The sequence below is a fragment of the Arvicanthis niloticus genome, chromosome 5, assembly GCF_011762505.2.
Source record: "Arvicanthis niloticus isolate mArvNil1 chromosome 5, mArvNil1.pat.X, whole genome shotgun sequence".
NCBI classification, from domain to species: domain Eukaryota; kingdom Metazoa; phylum Chordata; class Mammalia; order Rodentia; family Muridae; genus Arvicanthis; species Arvicanthis niloticus.
Window position 1 is genome coordinate 40,958,224 of NC_047662.1, and position 25,377 is coordinate 40,983,600.

The following is a 25,377-nucleotide window of genomic DNA, read 5'->3' on the forward strand; positions in this document are numbered from 1 at the left end:
CTCCCCTACATATACAGCTAGAGCCATGGGTCCCTTCCTATGTGCTTCCAGGCTGACGGTTTAGACCCTGGGAGCTCTGGTTGGTTGGTATTGTTGCTCTCCTCATGGGGCCACAAACCCTTTCAGCTCCTTCAGTCTTCTCTCTCACTCCTCCATTGGGAACCCCATGATCAGCTCAATGGTTAGCTGTGAGCATATGCCTCTGTATATTTTAGGCTCTGACAGACCTCTAAGGAGACAGCTCTATCAGGCTCCTTGTCAGCATGCACTTTCTGACATCCACACCAGCATCTACCTTTGGTGACTGCACAAGGAATGGATACCCAGGGGGGAGCATTCTCTGGATGGCCCCTCCTTCAGTTTCTGCCCCATGCTTTGTCTCCATATTTGCTCCCATGAGTATTTTGTTACTCCTTCTAAGAAGGACCAAATCACCCACACTTTGGTCTTCCTTCTTCATGAGCTTCATGTGGTCTGTGAGTTGTATATTGGATATTGCAAGCTTTTGGGCTAATATCCAGTTATCAGTGAGTGCATACCATGTGTGTTCTTTTGTGATTGGGTTACATCACTTAGGATGATATTTTCTAGTTCCATTCATTTACCTAAGAATTTCTCAAATTCATTGTTTTTAATAGCTGAGTAATGTTCCATTGTGTAAATGTACCACATTTTCTGTATCCATTCCTCTGTTGAAGGAATCTGGGTTCTTTCTAGCTTCTGGCTATTATAAATAAGGCTGCTATGAACATAATGGAGCATATATCCTTGTTATATGTTGGAGCATCTTCTGGGTATATACACAGGAGTGGTATAGCTGGGTCCTCAGGTAATGCTATGTCCAATTTTCTGAGGAACCGCTAGACTGATTTCCAGAGTGGTTGTACCACTTGCAATCCCACCAACAATGGAGGAGTGTTCCTCTTTCTCCACATTTTTGCCAGCATCTGCTATCACCTGAGTTTTTGATCTTGGCCATTCTGACTAATGTGAGGTGGAATCTCAGGGTTGTTTTGATTTGCATTTCCCTGATGACTAAGGATATTGAACATTTCTTTAGATGTTTCTCGGCCATTCGAGTTTCCTTAGTTGAGAATTCATTGTTTAGCTCTGTACCCCATTTTTAATAGGGTTATTTGGTTTGTCTGGAGTCTAATTTCTTGACTTCTTTGTATATATTGGATATTAGCCCTCTATCAGATGTAAGATTGGTAAAGATCTTTCCCCAATCTGTTGGTTGCCATTTTGTCCTATTGACAGTGTCGTTTGCCTGACAGAAGCTTTGCAATTTTATGAGGTCCCATTTGTCAATTCTTGATCTTAGAGCATAAGCCATTGATGTTCTGTTCAGGAGCTTTTCCTCTGTGCCTAAGTATTCAAGGGTCTTCCCCATTTTCTCTTCTATTAGTTTCTGTGTATCTGGTTTTATGTGAAGGTCCTTTATCCACTTGGACTCGAGCTTTGTACAAGGAGATAAGAATGGATCGATTTGCATTCTTCTACATGCTGACCTCCAGTTGAACCAGCACCATTGAAAATGCTGTCCTTTTTCCACTAGACGGTTTTAGTTCCTTTGTCAAAGGTCAAGTGACCATAGGTGTGTGGGTTCATTTCTGGGTCTTCAATTCTATTCCATTGATCTTTCTGACTGTCTCTGTACCAATACCAGGCAGTTTTTAATCACTATTGCTCTGTAGTACAGCTTGAGGTCAGGGATGGTGATTCCTCCAGAAGTTCTTTTATTGTTGAAAATAGTTCTCGATATCCTGGGGTTTTTGTTATTCCAAATGAATTTCAGAATTTCTCTTTCTATCTCTATGAAGAATTAATTTGGAATTTTGATCAAGATTGCTTTGAATTGCCGGGCGGTGGTGGCGCACGCCTTTAATCCCAGCACTTGGGAGGCAGAGGCAGGTGGATTTCTGAGTTCGAGGCCAGCCTGGTCTACAGAGTGAGTTCCAGGACAGCCAGGACTACACAGAGAAACCCTGTCTCAGAAAAAAAAAAAAAAAAGATTGCTTTGAATCTGTAGATTGCTTTTGGCAAGATGGCCATTTTTACTAAATTAATCCTGCCAATCCAGGAGCATGGGAGATTTTTCCATCTTCTGAGATCTTCTTCAATTTCTTCCTTCAGAGACTTGAAGTTCTTGTCATACAGATCTTTCACTTGCTTGGTTAGATTCACACCAAGGTATTTTATATTATTTGTAACTATTGTAAAGTGTGTCATTTCCCTAATTTCTTTCTCAGCCTGTTTATCCTTTGAATAGAGGAAGGCTACTGATTTGTTTGAGTTGATTTTATATCCAGACACTTTGCTGAAGTTGTTTATCAGGTTTAGGAGTTCTCTGGTGGAAGTTTTAGGGTCACTTAAGTATACTATCATATCATCTGCAAAAAGTGAAATTTTGACTTCTTCCTTTCCTATTTGTATCCCTTTGACTTCCTTTTGTTGTCTAATTGCTCTGGCTAGGACTTCCAGTACTATATTGAATAGGTAGGGTGAGAGTGGGCAGCCTTGTCTAGTGCCTGATTTTAGTGGGATTGCTTCAAGTTTCTCTCCATTTAGTTTGATGTTGGCTACTGGTTTGCTGTATATTGCTTTTACTATGTTTAGGTATGGGCCTTGAATTCCTGTTCTTTCTAAGACTTTTAACATGAAAAGATGTTGAATTTTGTCAAATGCTCTCTCAGCATCTAGTGAGATGATCATGTGTTTTTTTTCTTTGAGTTTGTTTATATAGTGAATTATGTTGATGGATTTCCAAATATTGAACTATCCCTGCATTCCTTGGATAAAGCCTACTTTGATCATGATGGATGATTGTTTTGATGTGTTCTTGGATTCGGTTTGTGAGGTTTAGGTATGAGTGTCATTGTTCCTTGAAGGTTTGAGAGAATTCTGCACTAAATTAAGCCCATTTGGTCCTGGGCTTTTTTTTTAGTGGGGAGACTTTTAATGACTGCTGCTATTTCTTTAGGGCATATGGGACTGTTTCGATGGTTTGTCTGCTCCTTATTTAACTTTGGTACCTGGTATCTGTCAAGAAAGTTGCCCATTTCATCCAGATTTTCCAGTTTTGTTGAGTATAGGCTTTTGTAGTAGGATCTGATGATTTTTTGAATTTCCTCAGTTTCTGTTGTTATGTCTCCCTTTTCAGTTCTGATTTTATTAATTTGGATACTGTCTCTGTGCCCTCTGGTCAGTCTGGCTAAAGATTTATCTGTCTTGTTGATTTTCTCAAAGAACCAGCTCCTGGTTTTGTTGATATTTTGTATAGTTCTTTTTGTTTCTACTTGGTTGATTTCAGCCCTGAGTTTGATTATTTCCTGCCATCAAATCTTGGGTGTATTTGCCTCTTTTTGTTCTAGAGCTTTCAAGTTGTTAGTGTATGCTCTCTCCAGTTTCTTTTTTGTAGGCACTTAGAGCTATGAGTTTTCCTCTTAGCACTGCTTTCATGGAGTCCCACAAGTTTTGGTATGATGTGTCCTCCTTTTCACTAAATTCTAAAAAGTATTTCATTTCTTTCTTTATTTCTTCCTTGACCAAGTCATCCTTGAGTAGAGTGTTTTTCAGTTTCTATATGTATGTGGGGCTTTCCATTGTTTGTTTTCATTATTAAAGACCAGCCTTAGTCCATGATGGTCTGATAGGGTACAGGGGATTATTTCAATCTTTTTGTATCTGTTGAGGCCTGTTTTGTGACCAATTATATGGTCTATTTTGGAGAAGGTACCATGAGGTGCTGAGAAAAAGGTATATTCTTCTGTTTTTAGGATGAAATGTTCTATAGATGTCAGTTAAATCCATTTGGTTCATAACTTCTGTTAGTTTCATTGTGTCTCTGTTTAGTTTCTGTTTCCATGATCTGTCCATTGCTAAGACTGGGGTGTTGAAATCCCCCACTATTATTGTGTGAGGTGCAATGTATGCTTTGAGCTTTAGTAAAGTTTCTTTCATGTATGTGAGTGTCCATGCATTTGGGGCATACATATTCAGAATTGAGAGTTCATCTTGGTACATTTTTCCTTTGATGAGTATGAAGTGTCCTTCCTTATCTTTTTTGATTACTTTTGGTTTAAAATTTTATTTGATATTAGAATTGCTACTCAAGCTTGTTTCTTGGGGCCATTTGCTTGGAAGATTGTTTTCCATCCTTTTACTTTGAGGTAGTGCCTGTCTTTGTCACAGAGGTGCGTTTTCTATATGCAGCAAAATGCTGGGTCCTGTTTATGCATCCAGTCTGATAGTCTATGTCTTTTTACTGGAGAATTGAGTCCATTGATATTAAGAGACATTAAGGAAAAATGATTGTTGCTTCCTGTTATTTTTGTTATTAGAGGTGGAATTGTGTTTATGTAACTATCTTCTTTTGGGGTTGTTGAAAGACTACTTTCATTTTTGTTTGTTTGTTTGGTAGGTTTGGTTTGGTTTTTGGTTTTGGTTTTTTTTTTGTTTGTTTGTTTTTTGTTTTTTTGAGACAGGGTTTCTCTGTGTAGTCCTGGCTGTCCTAGAACTCACTCTGTAGACCAGGCTGGCCTCGAACTCAGAAATCTGCCTGCCTCTGCCTCCCAAGTGCTGGGAGGAAGACTACTTTCTTGCTTTTTCTAGGTTGTAGTTTCCCTCCTTGTGTTGGAGTTTTCCATCCATTATCCTTTGAAGTGCTGGATTTATGGGAAGATATTGTGTAAATTTGGTTTTTGTCACAGAATATCTTGGTTTCTCCATCAATAGTGATTGAGAGTTTTGCTGGGTAAAGTAGTCTGGGCTGGCATTCATATTCTCTTAGAGTCTGTATGATATCAGTCCAGGATCTTCTGGCTTTTATAGTCTCTGGTGAGAAGTCTGATGTAATTCTTATAGGTCTGCCTTTATAGGTTACTTTGCCTTTTTCCCTTACGGCTTTTAGTATTTTTTCTTTGTTTTGTATATTTGATGTTTTGATTATTGTGTGACAGGAGGTATTCCTTTTTTGGTCTAGTCTATTTGGGGTTCTGTAGGCTTCTTGTATATTTAAGGACATCTCTTTCTTTAGGTTATGGAAGTTTTCCTCTATAATTTTGTTGAAGATATTTATTGGCCCTTTAAGTTGGGAGTCTTCACCCTCATCTATACCTATTATCCTTAGGTTTGGTCTTCTCATTATGTCCTGGATTTTCTGGATGTTTTGGGTTAGGAGCTTTTTGCATTTTTCATTTTCTTTGACAGTTGTGTCAATGTTTTCCATGGTATATTCTGCACATGAGATTCTCTCTTCTGTCTCTTGTATTCTGTTGGTGATGCTTGTGTCTACAGACTCCTGATTTCTTTCCCAGGTTTTTTATCTCCAGGTTAGTCCCCCTTTGAGATTTTTTTTATTGTTTCTACTTCTATTTTTAGATCCTGAATTGTTTTGTTTAATTCCTTTAACTGTTTGGTTGTGTTTTCTTGCAGTTCTTTAAGGGGTTTTTGTGTTCCTTCTTTAAGGGCTTCTACTTGTTTACCTGTGTTCTCCTGTACTTCTTTAAGGGAGTTATTTATGTCCTTCTTAAAGTCCTCTACCATTATCATGAGAAGTGATTTTAATTCTGAATCCTGTTTTTCCGATGTTATGGGGTGTCCAGGGCTTGCTCTGGTGGGAGACTGGGTTCTGATGATGCCAAGTAACTTTGGTTTCTGTTGCTTATGTTCTTGCGCTTGTCTTTCGCCGTCTGGTTAGCTCTGGTGCTACCTGCACTCACTGTCTCTGACTGGAGCCTATTTTTCCAGTTATCTTGCTTGTGTCAGAACTCCTCAGAGTCCAGATGTCTCTGTGATTCTGTGATCCTGAGCTCCTGGGTGGAAGAACTGCTGGGTCTCAGGCCACCTCTGGGATCCTGAAATCCTGCTGCTCTGGGTGCAGTGGTTCCTTCTCTGTTCTGAGTGCACTGATTCCTCTAGGATGGCTCAGGATATGGTATCTTCACAGGAGCAGACCAGCTAGGTATCTGTCCCAGGCAAAAGGACCAAGTGAGGGGCAGAAGGGTAAACAGGTTTTTTTTTTTTTCTTTTAGTATTTATATCACTCCTACTTCTGCCTCATAGACTTCTAGGTTTGTGTCCTAGGTTTGTGTGATTATTTTTCCTTCTTTATTTTTTTTTTTTGTTTGTTTGTTTGTTTTTCAAGACAGGGTTTATCTGTGTAGCCCTGGCTGTCCTGGAACTCACTTTGTAGACCAGGCTGGCCTCTAACTCAGAAATCCACCTGTCTCTGCCTCCCAAGTGCTGGGATTAAAGGTGTGCGCCACCACTGCCCAGACCATGATTTCTTGAAAGTTGTTGCTATAATATTTTTCTCTTTATTGCTGTCTGAGCCTAGTAACTATTTGATCTTGTCTTCAACCTTTGTTATTCTCTCTGTCTTAATATAGTATAGTGTGGTTTCTATTAAAAAAAGTTTTGTTTGTTAAATTTCTATTTCTAAATTCTTAATTTTTTATTGATTCTTTGTGAATTTCACATCATTCACCCCAATCCCTTTCACTTTCCCCTTGCCTTGAACCTACCTTCCACCCTTGCAACCTCCCCTCACTCCAACAAAGGGAAAAAAATCTCATTGTTCATGTTGCATGTGTTACAGTGTATCCCACAATATACCCTTTTGTCCATACTTACCTGCTTGCAAATGTTCATTGCAATGACTCATTGATCTGGCGTGAGGGTGTGGAACCATGGACCATGCCAGGAAACTTGGTAAAGTAGAGTGGGTCTGAGACCCCTGAAACTCACACCTGAGCTGGCAGACTCCTTCTTGTTCCCTGCTAGATTCCTGGCCTGGAACATGTATCCACACTCCCCGTGTCTTCACATAGCACAGAACAGAATTCTCCATGCTAATGAGGTACCTAAGAGGCCCTCAGCGTTTTAGCCAATAAGCTTCCCTTCCTAGACATTCCTTCCTTCAGAAGGTATTTAATTGCTGGTCCACCCTGAGAAGTTGGTATGCATCTATTTTCCACAAAGAACAGTCAACAAACTGTATTGATAAACTCGGGCTGTCTCGTTCATAGAGAACCGCCATGGGGAACATGGAGAAGGCCTTTGCTTACAGAGTTCTCATTCCCTCAGCCTGGGCTGGGAGCATCCGGTCCTGGCCTTGTTTTGGACCCATGGACCCTTCCACCCCCAACACTTCATTCCTGATTTCTCTGTGTGGCTCTCCAGCAGAGACTGGAAGTCTAGAAGTCAGGGAACCTCAACTTCAACCCCCACATCTCAAACTGCACTTTCCCACCCCCTGAGCAGTGTCTCAGTGTTTCCCTGAAGACCAACACCCCACGACAGTGGTAGTGGTTTTGGATAAGCGCAGTCATGCTCAACAGCTGTGCCCAACAGCAGGGTGGAACATGGTCCCACAGGAGGCCTCTGTTTTCTGCTATAGTATCAATACTAGGACCTCACTAAGACTTATTTCAGAGATCCTGTTGTTGTCCCATGTTGTCGGAGATTCTGTAGCATTGGATCTGCAGGACTGGTCAATTCATGTACTCCGATAAGGTAGATGTTGGGGTAGGCCAATTCAAAGCCCTGGATCTGGTTCTAAGAAGTAGCTGAGCTTGTCAGTCTGCCAGCTGTCCCACACCCACACCACTGGGTGAGCACTTCTACCCTGCCTCAGCTGGTCTATCCAATGCCACCACCACCAGTGAGGGGCAGAGTCAGCTGCCCAGCTCTCATGCCCATGGGGCTGACTCACTAACAACCCCCACATCCAGGACCAGCTCTACTTGCTGCCCATGAGAGGTGCAGGGCTTGCTCTTCCAAGTGCTGCTGCTGGCGAGGGTCACGGCCAGCCCTCTTTCCCTCATGACCCCAGGGCCAGGTCTCCCTCCTGGCACAGATGACAAGGAGCAAGGAGGAAGAAAGGTGCCTCCCTCTCATCCATGCCACTGCACAGGAGATGAGTGGCAGAGCCAGCTCTCCCATGCTTATACTTTCAGTGTCAGCTCACCCACAATTCCTTCAACCAGGGCCAGCTGTACTGTGCTTCCTGGGCAACTTTCCGACATGCTGTCCTAAGTACTGCAGCTGACTAGGGGTGATGTCAGCTCTCCTGCTTTCACACCCCCAGGGCCAGCTCTCCCACAATGCCCAGGTAAGGGTGGGCCACTTCTGCATAGCCCAAAGACACTAACATGTCCCTGGGTAGCAGCCCAGAGCAGGGACATCTGCCTTGTCTTTGGTGATAACAGAATTCTGCTGATGAGGGCCACAGACCCACACATGGCTCCCAATAGCAGCACAGGCCAGGCCCCCAGTATGATCCCAGTTGGCATCACTGGCTTCTTATATCAGGCTTTTCCTTACTCCCCTTGAGCCTCTAGTTCTGCCTCTCTTCATTGTGCAAACACCCTTCTGTTTCTCTTTCTCTTCCATTTCCCCACCACTTACTTGCTTCTCTTAGTGGTGCCCGGGGTCTCTGAGAGCCTGGGGTTCTCTCAGCAGTGGCCTCAGGGGTGCTATACTCTGTCTGTGCATCATGGTACCTGGCAGTGCTCATCCCTGACATGGCCTGCCCTCCACAGGCCTGCACAGTACGGGTCATCTCAGGCTAGCTCCTTGTCTAGACTGGTGGTCACCTTGGGCTCACTCCTCTCCTGGCCAGCCCGCATGGCCCCATGCTGGGGTCATCTGACTAAGACTCACTCCTTGCCTGGGTCCAGCAGTCCCAGGTGGGGGTTCTTCTAGTCTCTGGCTCACTTCCTGCCCTGGGAACCCTTCCAGGCCTGCCTGGAGCTGAACTGGGGGTCATCTTAGGCTAGCTCCCTGTCTGGGCCCCTGGCACCTGACTTGTGGTCATCTCAGGCTCCTGTTTTTCAGGGAGTGTTAGAGGCTGCTAATCATCCAGGTGCTCACAGGTCAGAACACTGAGCTCAACATAGCCTTTCTCCTCTCTGCCGCCTACTGCACGCCTGCAGTGCCTTTAGGGGCAGACATTTCTAAAACTTTTAGAAGGTGTTACCCAGAATCTCAATTTTCTTACTGAATCACTCAGGTATATTGTTGGGTTTCCCATCTAGCTCTTAAAAGAAAATTATTATTATTATTGTGTGTGTGTGTATATGATATGGGAAGTACATGAAGCAAGCTTATTTACCAACTGAAGCACCTTGCCACACCTCACCTAACTCTTTTTTAAAAAGAATTTCTTGTTTCTCTTTATGTATATGGGTATTTTGTCTGCACAATGCATGATGCTCTTGCAGTGCTCATGGAAGCCAGTAGAGGGCATTATATCTCTGGGAACTAGAGTTAGATGGTTGCCGGCTGCCATACAGGTGCTAGGGGAATTGAATGTGGGTCCTCTGGAGGAATAGCCAATGTTCTCAACTGCTTTTGATTCCCAGCACCCTCGTGGCAGCTCAAAACCCTCTGTTACTCCAGTCCCGGGGGATCTGAAACCCTCTTCTGACCTCTGGCACCAGACATACTCAGAGTACACATAAACACATTCAGGTAAAACCTCATGAATATAAAAGTCACTCTAATAAGTCAAAAAATATTTTTTAATAAAATAAATAAATGTAACAAAAGGATAAAGAGATAATCATCTGGGGTGATGGTAGAAATAATTAGAAAAACTTTAGACAAACTCTTTTCTGAAGAGAAAGAGGGTAGAAATTCTTTGTCCCCATCCCCACCCCAGGCTTGTCTGTAAGTATTTTCCTGGGAGTGGGGAGCAGCTGTTTTCTCTCTGATGTCCAAATAGACTACACCACTAAGGGTCATTTGCAGATAAAGCTCTGCCCCCTCCAGGACCATCCCACCATGCTGGTTTCCAGGCTGAATTCCTGTGAGTGTTTTTCTGTGTGCAGACCTGCTGACATGGAGCACACAGGAGCTCCCCTCCACTGCTCCCACCACTGAGACTAAGGATCACATTACCCAACCCCCTTCCTGGATGCCCCCTCCCACCAGCACAAGTGGGTTTGGCACAAGAAATCTCAAAGCAGCAGCTACTTACTACCAAGTCTCTCTGGCCCTCTGAGAATACAAAAAGAAGTAAGACCAAAGCTATGTGTGCCAGAGGGTCAAGAGGTCCTGTGTGCCCTGGCCACGAAGCTCTCTGCCCTATGCAGCTACTAGTACACACTATGATCTCTCTTTCTACCAGAATTTGAACAACAGTTACTCTCATACAGTCACCTCCAGATTCCTTGTTCAGAAAGACTCATATTTTTAACCCAAGTAGATCTGTCTGTCTCTGTCTCTCTGTCTGTCTCTGTCTGTGTCTGTCTTTCTGTCTGTCTCTCTGTCTGTCTCTGTCTCTCTCTCTGTCTCTGTCTCTCTCTGTCTCTCTCTCTCTGTCTCCCTCTCTCTCTCTCTCTCTCTCTCTCTGTGTGTGTGTGTGTGTGTGTGTGTATCAGAGTACTAGTTGCTCCCAGGCTCTCAGAGTGCTCACTCATTTAGCTGGGGGTCAGGGAGCTATTGGCCTTGTGCTTTCCCTGAATGAAAGACATGAACGCAAGACTTCTAGAATGATCCCTCTTCCACAGCAGTAGCAGGCAAGCTGGGAGGTGCAGGGCCTCCCTCTCCGGTGTGTTTGCTGCACATGGTTTAATGCCCCTTTTTACTCTGCAGCTCTGCAGTACTGCCAGCTGGTGCCCATGGAGCTTACAGATGTCTGCCCTGTTTCCTTCATTCCCCTACTATTTTGCCCAGTGCTGTTACCACCATTTTTTTTTTTATAAATCGAAAGTCCAATACTTCTTGATTTTTATCTCTTCTCTGCCTACTGTTTACCACCACCCTTCCTTGTCTTTCTGTGCCATCCACACCTCCCAGTACTCATGAACCCGAGATTTTATTTCAGATTTCTGGAGGCATAGGAAAGTTTTGGGTGTCTTGAATCCACCATCTTCTCTACACCCCCAGAGGCATTTCTTTAGAGAAAGAAATCTACTATACTATGCTAATATACTTTCTAGAGGGTCACTTACTACTTGTAATGTTTACTTATTGCATAGTTAATATTTCAGATTTCATTTGCCCACACTGACTCCAGGGGGTCAGACAGCAATCAGTATAAGACAAGGTTCTGGCAAAGATACAAAGTCACTCATTATTTCTCAAAGGAGTTAAGTATATTTTATGTGGAACATGCACAAGTAATAAAGTGGATGTTCTAGTTTGAGAATTAAGAAAGTTGGCTTTTATTCTCACAGGATTAATAACAAATATTTAATAACTTTGTAGATTTAAAATGTTTTAACTCATTAGCTGCAGTCCTCTTTCTTGTGTCTCCCTGAGGTCAAGATGCAGAATTAGAAGACAGCTCAGTACATTTTCCACTAAGATTTAAGTGGCTTCTAGCAGAGAGAGAGAGAGAGAGAGAGAGAGAGAGAGAGAGAGAGAGAGAGAGACTGACTCTCTGGAGGATCTCCAATGACAGCTACATTTTCTTTTGGCCAGAGAAACTTCTCTTTATTCTTTTTGTTTATTGCACTTAGTGTTTTTGATTACTGAAAGTAGAATATTTTGGTTTCGTCCAGACTTTCATTTTATGGCAGAGTTGTTGTTTTGTCTTGGCATACATTATAAGACTTGTTTGTACTGAAATTTAATGTCATGTCTAGATTGATGCCTTTGGACAAAATTAACTACCCAGATTACAACTGAAAACATCGATCTGTAGAAGGAAACTACTTACATTGTCCATTTGGAAAATGTAAAGTATTTTCTATAAGTATAAATATTGATTTGGTCATAATAAAATATTAAGCTCTTTTTTCTGGCTTAGGGTGGAAAGCCCAGAATGTTGTCTCTAACACATGATATTCTTTGCACAGTTGTATGTGTACATAGATGTTTCTTTGTCTGCATATGTGAGTGCAGGTGTGTGTGTGTGTGTGTGTGTGTGCGTGTGTTTGTGTGTGTGTGTTTGTGTGTGTGTGCACATGTGTGCACCCACAAGTGCACGTGGAGGACGGATGTTGATGTAGAATATCTTCCTCAATTTGTATCTGCCTTAATTTTTGAGATAGAGTCTCTCATTGAACCTGGAGCTTGTTTGTCAGCTAGGACAGCTAGCTAGCAAGCCCTGGGGATTCCCGTGTCTCTGCCACCACAGTGCTGGAACTTCAGGTGCATACTGCAGAATTCTACTTTTTATATGGATGCTGAACTCCAAATCCAGGTCCTTCTGGTTTTTGTAGTGAGCACCTTATCAGCTGAGCCATCTCCGCAGTCAGTGATTCTCTTTATATCTGGAATATAACCAAACTTAAAGAAGACATTTAAAAATACAGTAATAAGTCAAGATGTAATACTGACAACATATTTTATAAAAATAGGAAAATCTACATAATAAATGATTTTTAAAGTAAAACTTAACTCAGCCTACACGGCAAAATGTGAAAGGAAACATGTCAACCTCTTCCTCCTCTTCCTCCTCCTCCTCCTCTTCCTCTTTTTCTTCCTCTTCCTCCTTCTCATTTAGAGACAGGATTTCACTATGTAGTCCTGACTCACCTGGAACTCACAAGGCTGGCCTTGAACTCACAGAAGCCTGACTTCCTCTGCCTCTTAAGTGCTGGGATGGGACTAAAGGCCTGGACCATAATGTCCAGCCAACACATTCTTCTTGTTGAAAAAAGTTTTTATTTTTCATGAAGAACTTTATTGAGGAACAATTTGGTAAACTGGAAAAATACATTCCCAATAAAAATCTTAGTGCCGCCTATAAGTTCAGGCAAAGGCTGTCTCGAGTTATTAAAGAATGACTTTAAGAAGGAAGGTTCAAATATTTCCTTGTACTATATGGGTACTAAATTTTTACCCAGTCAATGTAACTATAAGATTTATAGAATTTGGGGGCAGGAGAGAGGCTCAGAGGTAAGACACTTGCTGTTTTTGCAAGAGGACCTGGGTTTGATTCCCTATATCCACAACCTGCCTGTGGCTCACAACCACCTGTAACTCCAGCTCCAGGGGAGCTGACACCCTCTTCTGGCTTGTAGGCACCTGCACACACATGGTATACATACGTACACTTTGGCGCACATGAGCCAGGCAGTGGTGGCACACACCTTTAATCCCAGCACTTGGGAGGCAGAGGCAGGTGGATTTCTGAGTTTGAGGCCAGCCTGGTCTACAGAGTGAGTTCCAGGATAGCCAGGGCTATACAGAGTAACCCTGTCTCAAAAAAACCAAAAAAAAAAAAAAAAAAAAAAAAATTCTAACCAGGGCTGGTGGAAAACACCTTTAATCCCAGCACTCTTGAGTCAAAGTCAAGTGGACATCAAATGGATCTCTGTAATTTAGAGGTCAGCCTTGTCTACATGGTAAGTTGCAAGCCAACTAGAACTTCACAGTGAGACACTGTCTCAAACAAACAAAGACTAATAGCAAAGGTATATTTGAAAGTATGAGATAAATATTTCTAAAATTAGAAACGGTAAGTAGATGGCATTGAACACATTATCAAGAAAGAAAGAATATTCACAGTGACCAGCAGAAGGAGCTCATTAAATGTCTATATAATTCATGTGAGTTCATTCACATTAAAAACACTGGGGAAACGGAGGCAAGCAGATCTCTGAGTTCTATGCTAGGACTACGCAGAAATACTGTGCAGAAAAGAAAAAAAGGTGGGGGGGGGGAGCCGGGTAGTGGTAGCACACACCTTTAATCCCAGCACTTGGGAGGCAGAGGCAGGCGGATTTCTGAGTTCGAGGCCAGTCTGGTCTACAGAGTGAGTTCCAGGACAGCCAGGGCTATACAGAGAAACCCTGTCAAAAAAAGAAAAAGAGAGAAAGAAAAGGAGAGAAACCATGATTTATTTTTAGAGCCTCTTTCACATGAGCTTCTAGACTGTGGAATCCGGAGCTATAATTTACTAAGAATAAAACTTTGGTCTTTTCAAAAAAAAAAAAAATCTATACTAATGGAGAAACATTTTGTTTGTTTTGTGACAGTGTCTCTCAATGTAGACCTAGTTGTCCTGGAACTTACTATGTAGACCAGACTGGCCTTGAACACAGAAAGATCCACCTACCTCTGCCTCTCATGTTCTAAGATTTAAGGTATGAGCCACTATGTTTGGCATCAATAATTTTAGACATCTAGAGAGTTTCTTCCTTATGGGGGAGGGGAAAAGTCAATTCTAGTCTCTGAGTTTTGCTTGCATGGTACCTCACAAACCTTGACATCATATTTCATTAATCTCATTAAAAATATTTTTCTGTATCTCCTTGTGATTTCTTATTTTGGGAGGGGGTTGTTTCAAACTGTATCATTTTTAAGTTTGCTAGTTTCCAATTGTTTCTCATGTTGGAGAATACAGAAGGCACCCTTACAAAGAATGTGAGCTCTCGTGAGAATGAACTTTCTATGATGTCAATTAGATGCAGTAGATGGATGCCATCAACCAGGGACTTCCACAGTTTCCTTGGGGATCACCTTCATCCCCCCACAGTCCGGAAGAAAGAACTTCAGAAGGCTTTTATGACATCATTGCTCTCAGATTTCATTGGTCAGAACTCTGTCACATGGCTTCATCTAATGGTGAGACAGTGTTTTGCCTACAAAGAAGAAAATGTGTTTGGAGGAACAGCCAGAAATCTCTCTCTGTTCTCTGGATGAACTTGAAGCTAAGGAATACTAGCTAGCATCATGGGTATACAGTAGAAATTGTAACATTTTGGGGACCACCAATTTCTTTGGGGGAAAATTTTTGTAACTGCTGATTCAATGTAATGAATTTGAGTTCCCTTGGGTCAGTTTCCTCTCTCTCTCTCTCTCTCTCTCTCTCTCTCTCTCTCTCTCTCTTCCTTTCTTCTCTTTCTCCTCCCTCCCTCCCCCTTCTCTGCCTTTCTTTTTAATCTCCTTTCTTTATAATTTGAGTAAAAGCTGTCTTCATAACAAAATCAACTGAGAACTGCATGACAAGGCCCTTTCTCCTATCGCTTCTGTTTACAATGCTCGCATCTCTCAGTGCTCTCTCTTACTAGCCAGTGCTCTCTTCATCTGCAGTTAGGCTCAGCACAATCTTCTCAGTAGGTTTACCCTTTTCACAGAAACAATGTTTGTCTGCCATTATAGTCATTCTGTTTCCACCCATAACGCCTTTTCCAGGGCATACAAAGAATCCTTGTCCTTCTTGTGCTGTGTTGCTTTGTGGGGCTGGTACTACACACACATCTCTTGCAGAAAGTCCTGCAGGTCTTAGGAACAGTTACTGTTGGTTGGGGCACTGTCAGCACAGGAAGCTCTGTCACTTCTTGACTCACTTTTAGAAATCACTTTTCCAGTATTCATTATTTTAAGTAAGCTTTAAATACATTTGCATTCATTACTGGCAGCACTTTTTTATTTCAACTTTTCTGTGTTCTTCATTTTTATACGTTAATTTTTAATATGATAATATAAGATTGTTGATTTTGTTACTCTTTCCCTGAGTCTTGATTTTTTTTTCTGTTGCTGGAGACTACCCCAGGACTTATGTGAGGCAGGCACTCTTGCACAGGAAAAATTGGATAAAGTAGAAAAGTTTGTATAAGCCTGTGCCCCATGACAGCCCACTGATGCTTTTCCTTATTTGTTTTTCATTTTTCTTCTTTTTTTGTTTTAAAATTTAGAACACTATTTTTTACAATGTTTGAATAGTAGGGAAAATTTAAAAGAATGAAGTAGAAAAAAAGGACAATAACAAATACCCACACAGTCTGCAAAATGAGCATTTTTTTGTCATCTTAGCCTTGTATCTTAAGAATGGAACATTAAGTCAGTTTGTATTTTTACCATAGTCCTGTTCACCCAGAGATGATGGCCATCATAAATTTGATGTATTGCTAAGTATCATGTGCTGGGGTTGCTGAAGTCTCAGTACACATGTGTCTGCACACGTGTCTACACCTAAGCCAAGAAACGGCATATGCAGCATTACTATACTTCCCTCGAGATCTGTGTTGAATGTCTGCTTTTGCCCAACATTTTTTTAAAAAAGATTTATTTATTTAATACATGTGAGTACACAGAGCATAAGAACCCATTATAGATGGTTGTGAGCCACTATGTGGTTGCTGGGAATTGAACTCAGGACTTTTGGAAGAGCAGTCCATGCTCTTAACCGCTGAGCCATTCCTCCAGCCCCTTTGCCCAACATTTTATCTGTGAAATTTATCTTGTTGTACATGGTTATTGTTCACTCTTTTCCCATTGATTGTACATCTTGTTGTACATGGTTGTAGTTCATTCTTGTCTCTTTTCATCAAGTCTGCTTTTAAAATTATCCATTCAACCTCTGATGGGCTTTTGTGCATTTTTCAAATGATGAGCTGCCTCAAACCACACTTCTGTAAACCCTCTGCTACATGTTTCATTAACATGTATGTGGACTTGAGTTGCATGTGTGTCATTGGTTGAATTGCTGAACTATAGAGTATCCATATGTCCAGCTATAGTGGAGCCACTTTCCCAGAGCTTCTCCCAAATGTATTCCCAACAGCAGTGGAAGTAACTTCAGATTCCTACTCCCTTGTCAACAGTCCATATTTTGTCTTTTTCATTTTCCCCTTAATATATTGGATGTAGTGTTCATGACATTTTATTTGTGGTTTAATTCATACTACATTTATAATTAGTAAAGTTTATACATGATTATTGGCCATGTAGCCATTTCCTTGCTTTTTTAAGTTTCTGGTGTTATCTTCATTTTCAGTATACTAAAACTACTTCTTATTCATTTTTATTTTAATTATAATATTTTAATTTGTTCTTTGAGAACCCCATCACCAAAAGAAAAAGAGAGAAAGTAATAAAGAGAGAAATCTAGACTTAACATTTTTTCTTTTATTTTTTTTTGAGACAGTGTCTCCATATATATATAACCTTGGATGTCCTGGTATGCACCATGTAAAGCAGACTGGTCTCAAACTCACAGAGATTGGCCTGCCTCTGCCTCCTGAGTTCTGGGATTAATAGCATGCCTTAAAAGAAGTAATATGTTTAAAGGTTTATTTTTATTTTTCTATTTAGACATGTGTGTGTCTATTTGAGAGCACGTGCATGTGAGGACAGGAATCTTCAGAGGTGTAGCAGATCCAGATGTGTGGGATCCTTGAGAACTGGAGTTGCAGACAGCTGTGAGCTGCCTGGTGAGAGTGCTGGGAGCCAGTTCAGGTCTTCTGGAAGGGCAGCAAGTACTTTTCACAACTGGACCACCTCTCCAGCCCACAAGAAATCTCTTCTTGTCTGTTTGCTTGCTTATTTGTTTCTGTCAGAGTCCTGGAATTCTCTCTGTAGACCAGGCTGGCCTTGAACTCACAGAGTTCCACTTGCCTCAGCCTCCCTCGTGCTGGGATTAAAAGTATGCACTCCCACTGCCCAGCTAAGAAATATCCTTTCTTTTTTTTTAAAAAAGTATGCAATCCAAAAGCTCTACAGTGATGATACTGAGGAAGTCTGTACTCAAGTTTAACACTATTTCTCACACATAATTTATTTAATAACTTTCTAATTTGGGACATTTATAGTCTTTTTGTGTCTAAAATATCACTTTGATAAATAGCCTTATAGTAAAATTTCCATATCAATAATTCTAGAATGTAGATTTATTTTGTTTTGTTTTGTTTGTTTGTTTACTTTTTGAGAAAGTTTTCTCTGTATATCCCTGGCCGTTCTGGAACTCACTTTGTAGACCAGGCTGGCCTCCAACTCACAGAAATCCTCTAGCCACTGCCTCCTCAGTGCTGGGATTAAAGGTGTACACCACCAATGCCTGGTTGAATGTAGATATTTTCAAACTCAGTAAGCTACAATATGAGAGGCACTATCTTGAAGCTATTAATCACTTAGAAAATTTAAAAACAAAACAAAAAACCCATGGTACTAAAGAAGTCTTTTGAAATAAACAAACACACAAATAATGGGAGCAGAGAGGTGGCTTAGCACTCAAGAGCACTGGCTGCTCTTTTCAAGGACCTAGACTTGATCCCTGGCACCCACATGGTGGCTCACAACCATCCCAGTTTCAAGGGATCCAGTGCCTTCTTCTAGCTTCTGCAAGCACAAGGCACACAAGTGGTACACAGACATACATGCAGGCAAAACACCTATACACATAAAATAAAAATGAAATTTAAAATTACCACTTGAGTAAATATTGCTTGTTGAGCATATTCCCCATGGCTCTCTATCCCCTTTTGTCATCTCCCCCCACCCACTAGTTCCTCTGTTTTCCTAGATAGCTTCACTTCTATATACATGATTTGGTGTCTCCATACACAGGAGTCATGAATGAGAGAAAGCATGATGTTTGTCTTTCTGACCCAGCTTAATTCACTCAATATGTCTATCTCCATTTGCATCCATTTTCCTGTATATGACATAGCTTTTCTCTTCTTAATGCCTTAGAAAAGTTTCACTGAGTGTTTGTGACTATACACACACAGACACACACACACACACAAACACACACAGACACACACACACACACGAGCACCCACATCCCTCTGTTGTTAAAAACCTAGGTTGATCTATGAAAGCTTTCTGCAGTTTGCCTTATGCTTGCATATCAGAGTTCACTCTACTTACATCATAATTTCTTAATTCTTATTTTTTTTATAAATACATTGAGATGTTTGCTAGCAAAAAAAAGAAAAAGAAAAAGAAAAAATCAGAACAGTGGCCTGAATTACTGCACAGTTTTGGTTCCGTTACTTCTTTTACATGGTCTTCAATTTTTCTGTTTCTACAGTGAGATGCCTATGGGTTTTCCCAATTCTATTTATGATGTGTCCTGTATTGTTCTCTAACTCTGGGTCTTCCCATTTATTTGGGCAGTATAGGACTAAAATCTGGGCTTCTCGATTTCTTGGTCAGTCTTAATGTCACATGTTATCTCATTGTAAACATTACATCATTAATTTACCTAGTGAGTAAAGATGTGTGCATGAAATGATCTTTTACCATGTATTTCTATAGGTTTCTTTAATCATTTAACCTACTTTCTGGCTGCTGGTGCTGTTAGTCTGGGAATCGGATTTTTTGCTTTGGCATCTGCTTTGTGGTTCCTGATTTACAAACGAAGGTAAGGCTTATTAGAAAGTTTGTCTATGTTTTTTGTTGTTAAAAATTCGATGGAAGACTTTTTTAAATAGCTGTTAGACTTAAATAACTATGATAGAATTAATTCTATAATCTAGGGTTTGGTTGGAGACCCTTTGGTTGGAAAAGGCTTTCTGTGTAAGAAGGATGGATCAGTGGTTCTCACCCTTCCTAATACTGTGACCCTTTCATATAGCTCCTCATGCTGTGCTGGCCCCCAACCATAAAGTTATTGCTGTTGCTGCTTCAAAACTATAATTTTGCTGCTTTATGAATTGAAATATAAATGTCTGATATGAAGGATATCTGATATGTGACCTCTGTGAAAGGGTCATGTGACCCCTAATGGGGAGAGGGAGCAACCCACAGGCTGAGAACTGCTGAGCTAGAGAGATACACAGCAGTCTGTGTGTTGAAAACCTGAGGAATAACAAATCCTATTTTACATGGAAGACATGGGTCTGGTTGTAATCTAACACTAGAAATCAGGGGTTACCTTCTGGTTTGGAGGTTAAGGCATGACTGAAGGAGGTTAAGGCATGAATGGCTCCTTTCTTTAGTCATTTAAGAGAACTGACAAAATCCCCTGACATGGTCTGAAAGTGTTCTCCCTTCAGAAACACACAAAAGATCAGTTGACACCTTTTTTCCTTTTAATATTTTTTTTAAATCATTTTATTTGTTTAGGTTTCAAACGATATCCTCCTCCCCAGTTTCCCCTCCACAACTCTTCCATCCCATCCCACCACCCACCCACCTATTCCCACCTCAACCGCTCTAGCGTCCCCCTACACTGAGGCATCAAGCCTCCACAGGACTAAGGACCTCCCCTCCTATTGATGCCAGATAAGGCCATCCTCTGCTACTTAGTATCTGGAGCCATGGATCCCTCCATGTATACTCTTTGGTTGGTGGTTTAGTCCCTGGGAGCTCTGGGTGTTCCAGTTAGTTGATATTGTTCTTCCTATGGGGTTGCAATCTCTTTTAGCTTCTTCAGTCCTTCCCCTAGCTCTTCCATTGGGGTCCCCAGGCTCAGTCCAATGGTTGACTGTGAGTATCTGCATCTGTATTAGTCAGGTGCTGGCAGAGCCTCTCAGGAAACAGCCATACCAGGCTCCTGTGAGCAAGCACTTCTTGGCATCAGCAATTGTGTCAGGGTTTGGCTGACCCCTTCTTTTCAACTCTAAAATTTTGTGTTTCTATTTACTTAATCTGCTCAGAATTTGCATTCTGGTATTTTCAAAAATAGAAAATCTAAGTTCACCTTCCTACGTTTTCTCTTGGTGGGCTTATAAGCTTCAATAGCTCTCTCTCTGCCATGAATAAGTTAGAAAGTATTCATTTGTTCATTATTTCAGCAAATATTTAATAAATGCACAACAAAACATGAATAATAAAGGAAAGTATTTGTTGGCTATCTTCTACTGTTATTGGAATTGAGGATACAACTGGGAACAAGGCAGCAAATATTCTTGTTCTCTAGACTTGACAGGAAACAGATGATAAGAAAACACAAGTAGACAAGGAAGGACTGTACAAGGACTCTGTTCAATCTGAGACTAGAGTTAAAAGAATAAGACTTCTTGAATGCCTTGTGTAAAAATTTTTAAGGGCCAAAAAAATAGCCTTGCACATAGTAGCCCTCAACATGGCAGCCTGGTGAAAGGAGACAAGTGACACCATGACACCCATGGCTTGTTCTCTGACTACCGTTTGTGCATTGCACTCCATGACACATGCACACACAAGCATGCATGCATGAGCGCACACACACACACACACACACACACACACACACACAAAATAAAAAGTTTATAAATACAATTTTTTAAAAAATAAAGCTTTCTAAGCTGAAGCGGTAGCAAACACCAAGACCCCAAAAGGGGGCATGATCATGGCATTATCCAGTTATCAGAAAGTTCAATGTCAATAATTAGTACGGAGAAAGAAAAGTAATTTTGAAATTAAAGAGTCCATAGGAGTTAGTAGGCTATATTATAGGGAGTTGATTTTATTTTTTGTGCCATTGTGAGGTGTTTAGTGAGAATAGCTTTCTCATTCAGATACTGAATATTTACGATATGCTAGGCACTGCTCTAACTACTTTATATACAGTTTCATCTAGATTTAGCAACATGTAGTACAAGCAATATTATACCCAACTTAAAAACTATAACCAAGCTTGATGGGCATGGCATGTGTTTGTAATACTTGGGAGGCTATGGCAAGAGAATGAAGAGGCTTGGCTAGCCTGAGCTACACATTGAGACTCTACCTCAAAAAAATTGAATATGATAATTCATTTCTCTCGACACTTGGGAGGATGAGGCAGGTGGATCAGAAGCTGAAGGCTGGTCTGCAGAACATAGTGCATTTGAGGCTGTCTAATTTAAAAACAAAGGAAAGAAAGAAAAAAAAGAGCAATGATGGTCAGTTTTTCTGCTAAGTAAATATCTGAGACAGACATGTTAGATCACATAATTGCTTTTGTTTGTTTGTTTGTCTGTTTGTTTACATGGAGTTTTACTATGTTGCCCTGACTAGGCTGTAACTCACTATGTAGACCAGGCTAGCTTTGAACCTACAGAGATCCTCCTGCTTCTGCCAAGTGCTGGGATGTGCCAACAACACCCAGCACATTTTAAGAGACTGCTGATAAAAGTGAGTGTGCACTCCTAATAAGAATGTATGTCTGTTCTGGCCTATATTTCCAAAAGATGTTTCTCTGTGAAGCCTGGCTTTAATGGAGCAACTAGAAAGGAGACAGGCAAATGAGATGCCTAGCTTTCATCCACGGAGAGAGGGGAGGATGTTTTGAACTAGTGTGACCAGAGGAAATGAAAAGAAGGGGCTGGACCTGCGATGTCTTACAGGTGCAGTGGGGACTTGATAGAAAGAGCACATGAAGTCAGGAGAGAAGAGAGAGGTGACAGGACTAAGGCTGACAACTAGGACTTTATCACGAGCAGCTGACTGGTTGTGCCATTTTCTGAGATGGAAAAATTATCTTAATGGTGATCAATTTGGAGGGAGAGATGATAAACTAGAAGCTGTGTGTTCAGTGTGAGTTTAAAAGCCTAAAGTCCAAAATGGACTTTACAGTTGGCTGTGCCAGTGTAAGCTGAGAAGCCAGGATGGAAGAGAAGATGTAGTGAATCTAAAGTCATAGAACTGGGTGAGAAATGTCAGAAGAAAAAGGTGAGAGCCAGTTCTACTGATGTCTGAAGTTGAGGAAGAAGAGGAGGACAGAGAGGTGGCTTTGATTTGGGGAGATGGAGGTCATTTAACCTTCATGAAATGCTGGTGCAATGATGTTTGGAGGCTGATCCTTGAGAACAATGAGGTGTGAGAAAAATGGAGAAAAGAATAGCTGTCTCTCTCAAAAGGAGTATGCCTGTGTGCGAGCGAGCATGCATGCGTGTGTGCATGCATGTGTGTGCATGTGTGCGTGTGCGTGTGTAAAACTGGTAAAGGGAATAGTAGTAGCTTGAGCACATAGAATTTTATTAGGTGCTTTTATAGCACAGTGACTAAGATATTTGACACCATAAGCTAAGGGAGGAAAGACTTGTTTTGGCTCCTGGTTTCAGGAGATTTCAGTCTGTCACAGGGACAAAGGCATGGCCACATTCATAGATTCAGGAATGTGTGGCAGAGGCTCCTCAGTACTGTCAATGGGAAAGAAGAAAGCTATCAAACTCACCTCTTACAGGTCCCACCTCCCCCAGGTTGCACTGTCATCTAAGCAGCACATGATCACAGCATGGGTTTGTGGGTGACATTTTAGATGCAAGTCAGAACAGGAGTCACAGGACTGTTTTTCTTCTCAACGTAGACGACACACTTGTTAGCTCCCTCTTCCTTCCCCTAACACACTTGGACGATCACCGATTCTACTTTTTCCTCCTAAATCACTCATATCAATTTCATCTCTCTAACCACTGATGCCACCCTCTCCAAGTCCTCATTGTCCTTCACGTGGACTACTGTAGCGGTTCAAAGCTGACCCCTGCCATCAGGAGTAAGCTCGTTTACTCTCTTTGCCACACCTCAGCCATACATTTTCCAAATGCAAACCTCCTCAGATCACCCCATTCGTCTCTTCTGTGACCACTGTTTTTCAAAGGACCTCCCATTGGCTTGGGGATGAAGCCAGGTGCCATATCTTTTAAGGCCCCACATGATCTGCACACTCCATCCCATGACCTACTTTCTGTCTTGCTTTTTGTGTTCCTTTTACATGGTGGAACTCTTTGTGTTTGATATTCCATCCTTCTAGAATAACATCCCTCCCACATCTCCCCATTTCTACTAAATTTTATACAACTTTATTTTTTAGCAGCCTAATTCAACCACCTTTTCCTCAAGAAACCCTTCACTGACCTCTCTAGCCAGATTGCCTCCCTTTATACCAACCCACACACAGTGCCTGGTGACTTTCCTCATTGGCACATATTTTCCATGGTCATATTTTCTATTTATTGTAATATCTGTCTTTATTAGTACTTAACAACTATGTGATAGGTCATGAAGGTGGTGGCTATGGGCCCTGCCTCCAACATACTCTTTAAACATTCAACATTCAACATTTCTGACATATAGGCTAAACATTTGTTTAGTGAATGGAATTCAGTGAGTGACTGGATCTTAGTTGTTCATATCTTATGAAGGAATCCAATATGATGAACTCTCAAATTAACTTGGAAGTTTTCTATTACCTCTGGAAAAATAAACGGCTACCATTTTACTGTTTGGAGAAGGTTACAACTGAAGAACTTATGTCGACAAGTTGTTAACATTCATACCACATTAAGATTCACTCTTCCTGTTGTCCAGGCCCACACTGACCAGCTTGGGGGCCACTGTGTCCTGAGCTGCTGCTCCAGTCTGCAGGTCAGGGTCTAGCAAGAAAGAGAGTGGGGATGGATCGGAAGAGACATAAAGAATGGAGACAAGACAGGGTGTGTGTTCAAGTCCCTAGTCTCCTTTCTCCTTCTTTGCAAGGAAATCCTGGGTATTTATAAGCGGAAGCAGGGGAACACAGCTGAAGGCACTTTACCATGTGCACCTTGCAGCTGGGGGCACTAAACAACAAAACAAGATATGTGGGAAAAGCAAGATGTTTATCAGAGTGTGCTCAGCTGTTGTAGGCTGTTGAAAACAAGTCTCTTATCTGGGTATATGGCCTGAGATGGCTGCAAAGATGATAGCTGCTTTCTGCTAGGAGTCGGCTCCCAACAGGTCCCCCTTTTTACATTTTTTTCAAAAGGGAAGGCTGGGAAAACTTACAGAAACCGTGCTTGCCTTAGGTGGGAACAAATGACTCCAGCCTCCCTTTCCTGTCTTTGGATACTCAACAGCCATTGGTTGAGCTCCTTAGGATGGTGAGGCCTCCCAGTTAGGGGCAAGGGTCTTGGGGTGTTCTCTTATCCGTCATTGACTATCCAGCTTAGCACTTATATTAGGGGATAATCCTCATTAGTCTTGATGACAGAGGTTTTAGAGTCCCCTACTTCCAGCCTGTAATAACAAACCTGTATGGGTTTAATTTGAATATCGTCTATCTGTTGTTGTACAAAAGCCATTAGTTTGTTAAACAGCATGGACCCGAGAGACAAGAGTCCGAATGCCTAAATGGTTGGTATAAAAGCAACACTCTTCTTTAAGGGTAGCACACAAGCCCCCTGTTGGAGAAGTAAAAGGTCTAAGCCTTGTACCCACAAATTTTGAATAGAAGAAATTATACCAATGAAACCCTTGAATTTGCATCAGCTTAGTAACAATTATACAGATTTCTACCAATAGATTATGGCTGTGTAATCAATTTTAGCTCTCCCTGTTCCAATGAAACCATTACTTTTCCCTAGAAAGACAGCCTAATATTAACCACCTCAGTCCCGAAGTCCAGGGAATTGGGGCGCTGACTCTTCATTAACTTCTTCAAGCTGAATATGGGCATTGAGATATTAGAAGAGGGTTGAGGGGAAGCGTTAATTGATAAGCCTTAACTGCATCCAGCTGGAAGTCCAGGGCATCAGTGGACATGCAGGTGACAAGATTCATTCACCAAGGCTGTGTATTCTGTAATGTACAAATCCCAAAACAAATTTTAGTGTCAAGATAATTATTTTGTTTGATTCTCTGGAATCTAGTCTTCTGGAGGCCTACCTCTGTCATGTCTGATCCATATTATTCTGGAAGATATAACTACTACCTTAATGACCCCTTCAGAAAACACATAGAAAAACCTTTTTTTCTCAAATCTGCCTATCCTTGAGCCAGTAACCAGAAAAACCTTTATATTGACCT

At 41.4% G+C, this 25,377-nt stretch overlaps 1 protein-coding gene and 1 pseudogene across 1 annotated transcript in view; one reads left to right on the forward strand and one right to left on the reverse strand.

Moving 5' to 3' along the window:
- Positions 1–25,377, forward strand: part of C5H1orf185 (chromosome 5 C1orf185 homolog) — a 53,338-nt gene that overhangs the window by 15,766 nt on the left and 12,195 nt on the right. The window contains exon 4 of the mRNA XM_076935185.1: positions 18,946–19,051. Coding sequence (XP_076791300.1) covers positions 18,946–19,051 — 106 coding nt within the window. The remainder of the gene's footprint in view (positions 1–18,945; positions 19,052–25,377) is intronic.
- Positions 8,844–8,955, reverse strand: LOC117709730 (small nucleolar RNA SNORA17; annotated as a pseudogene).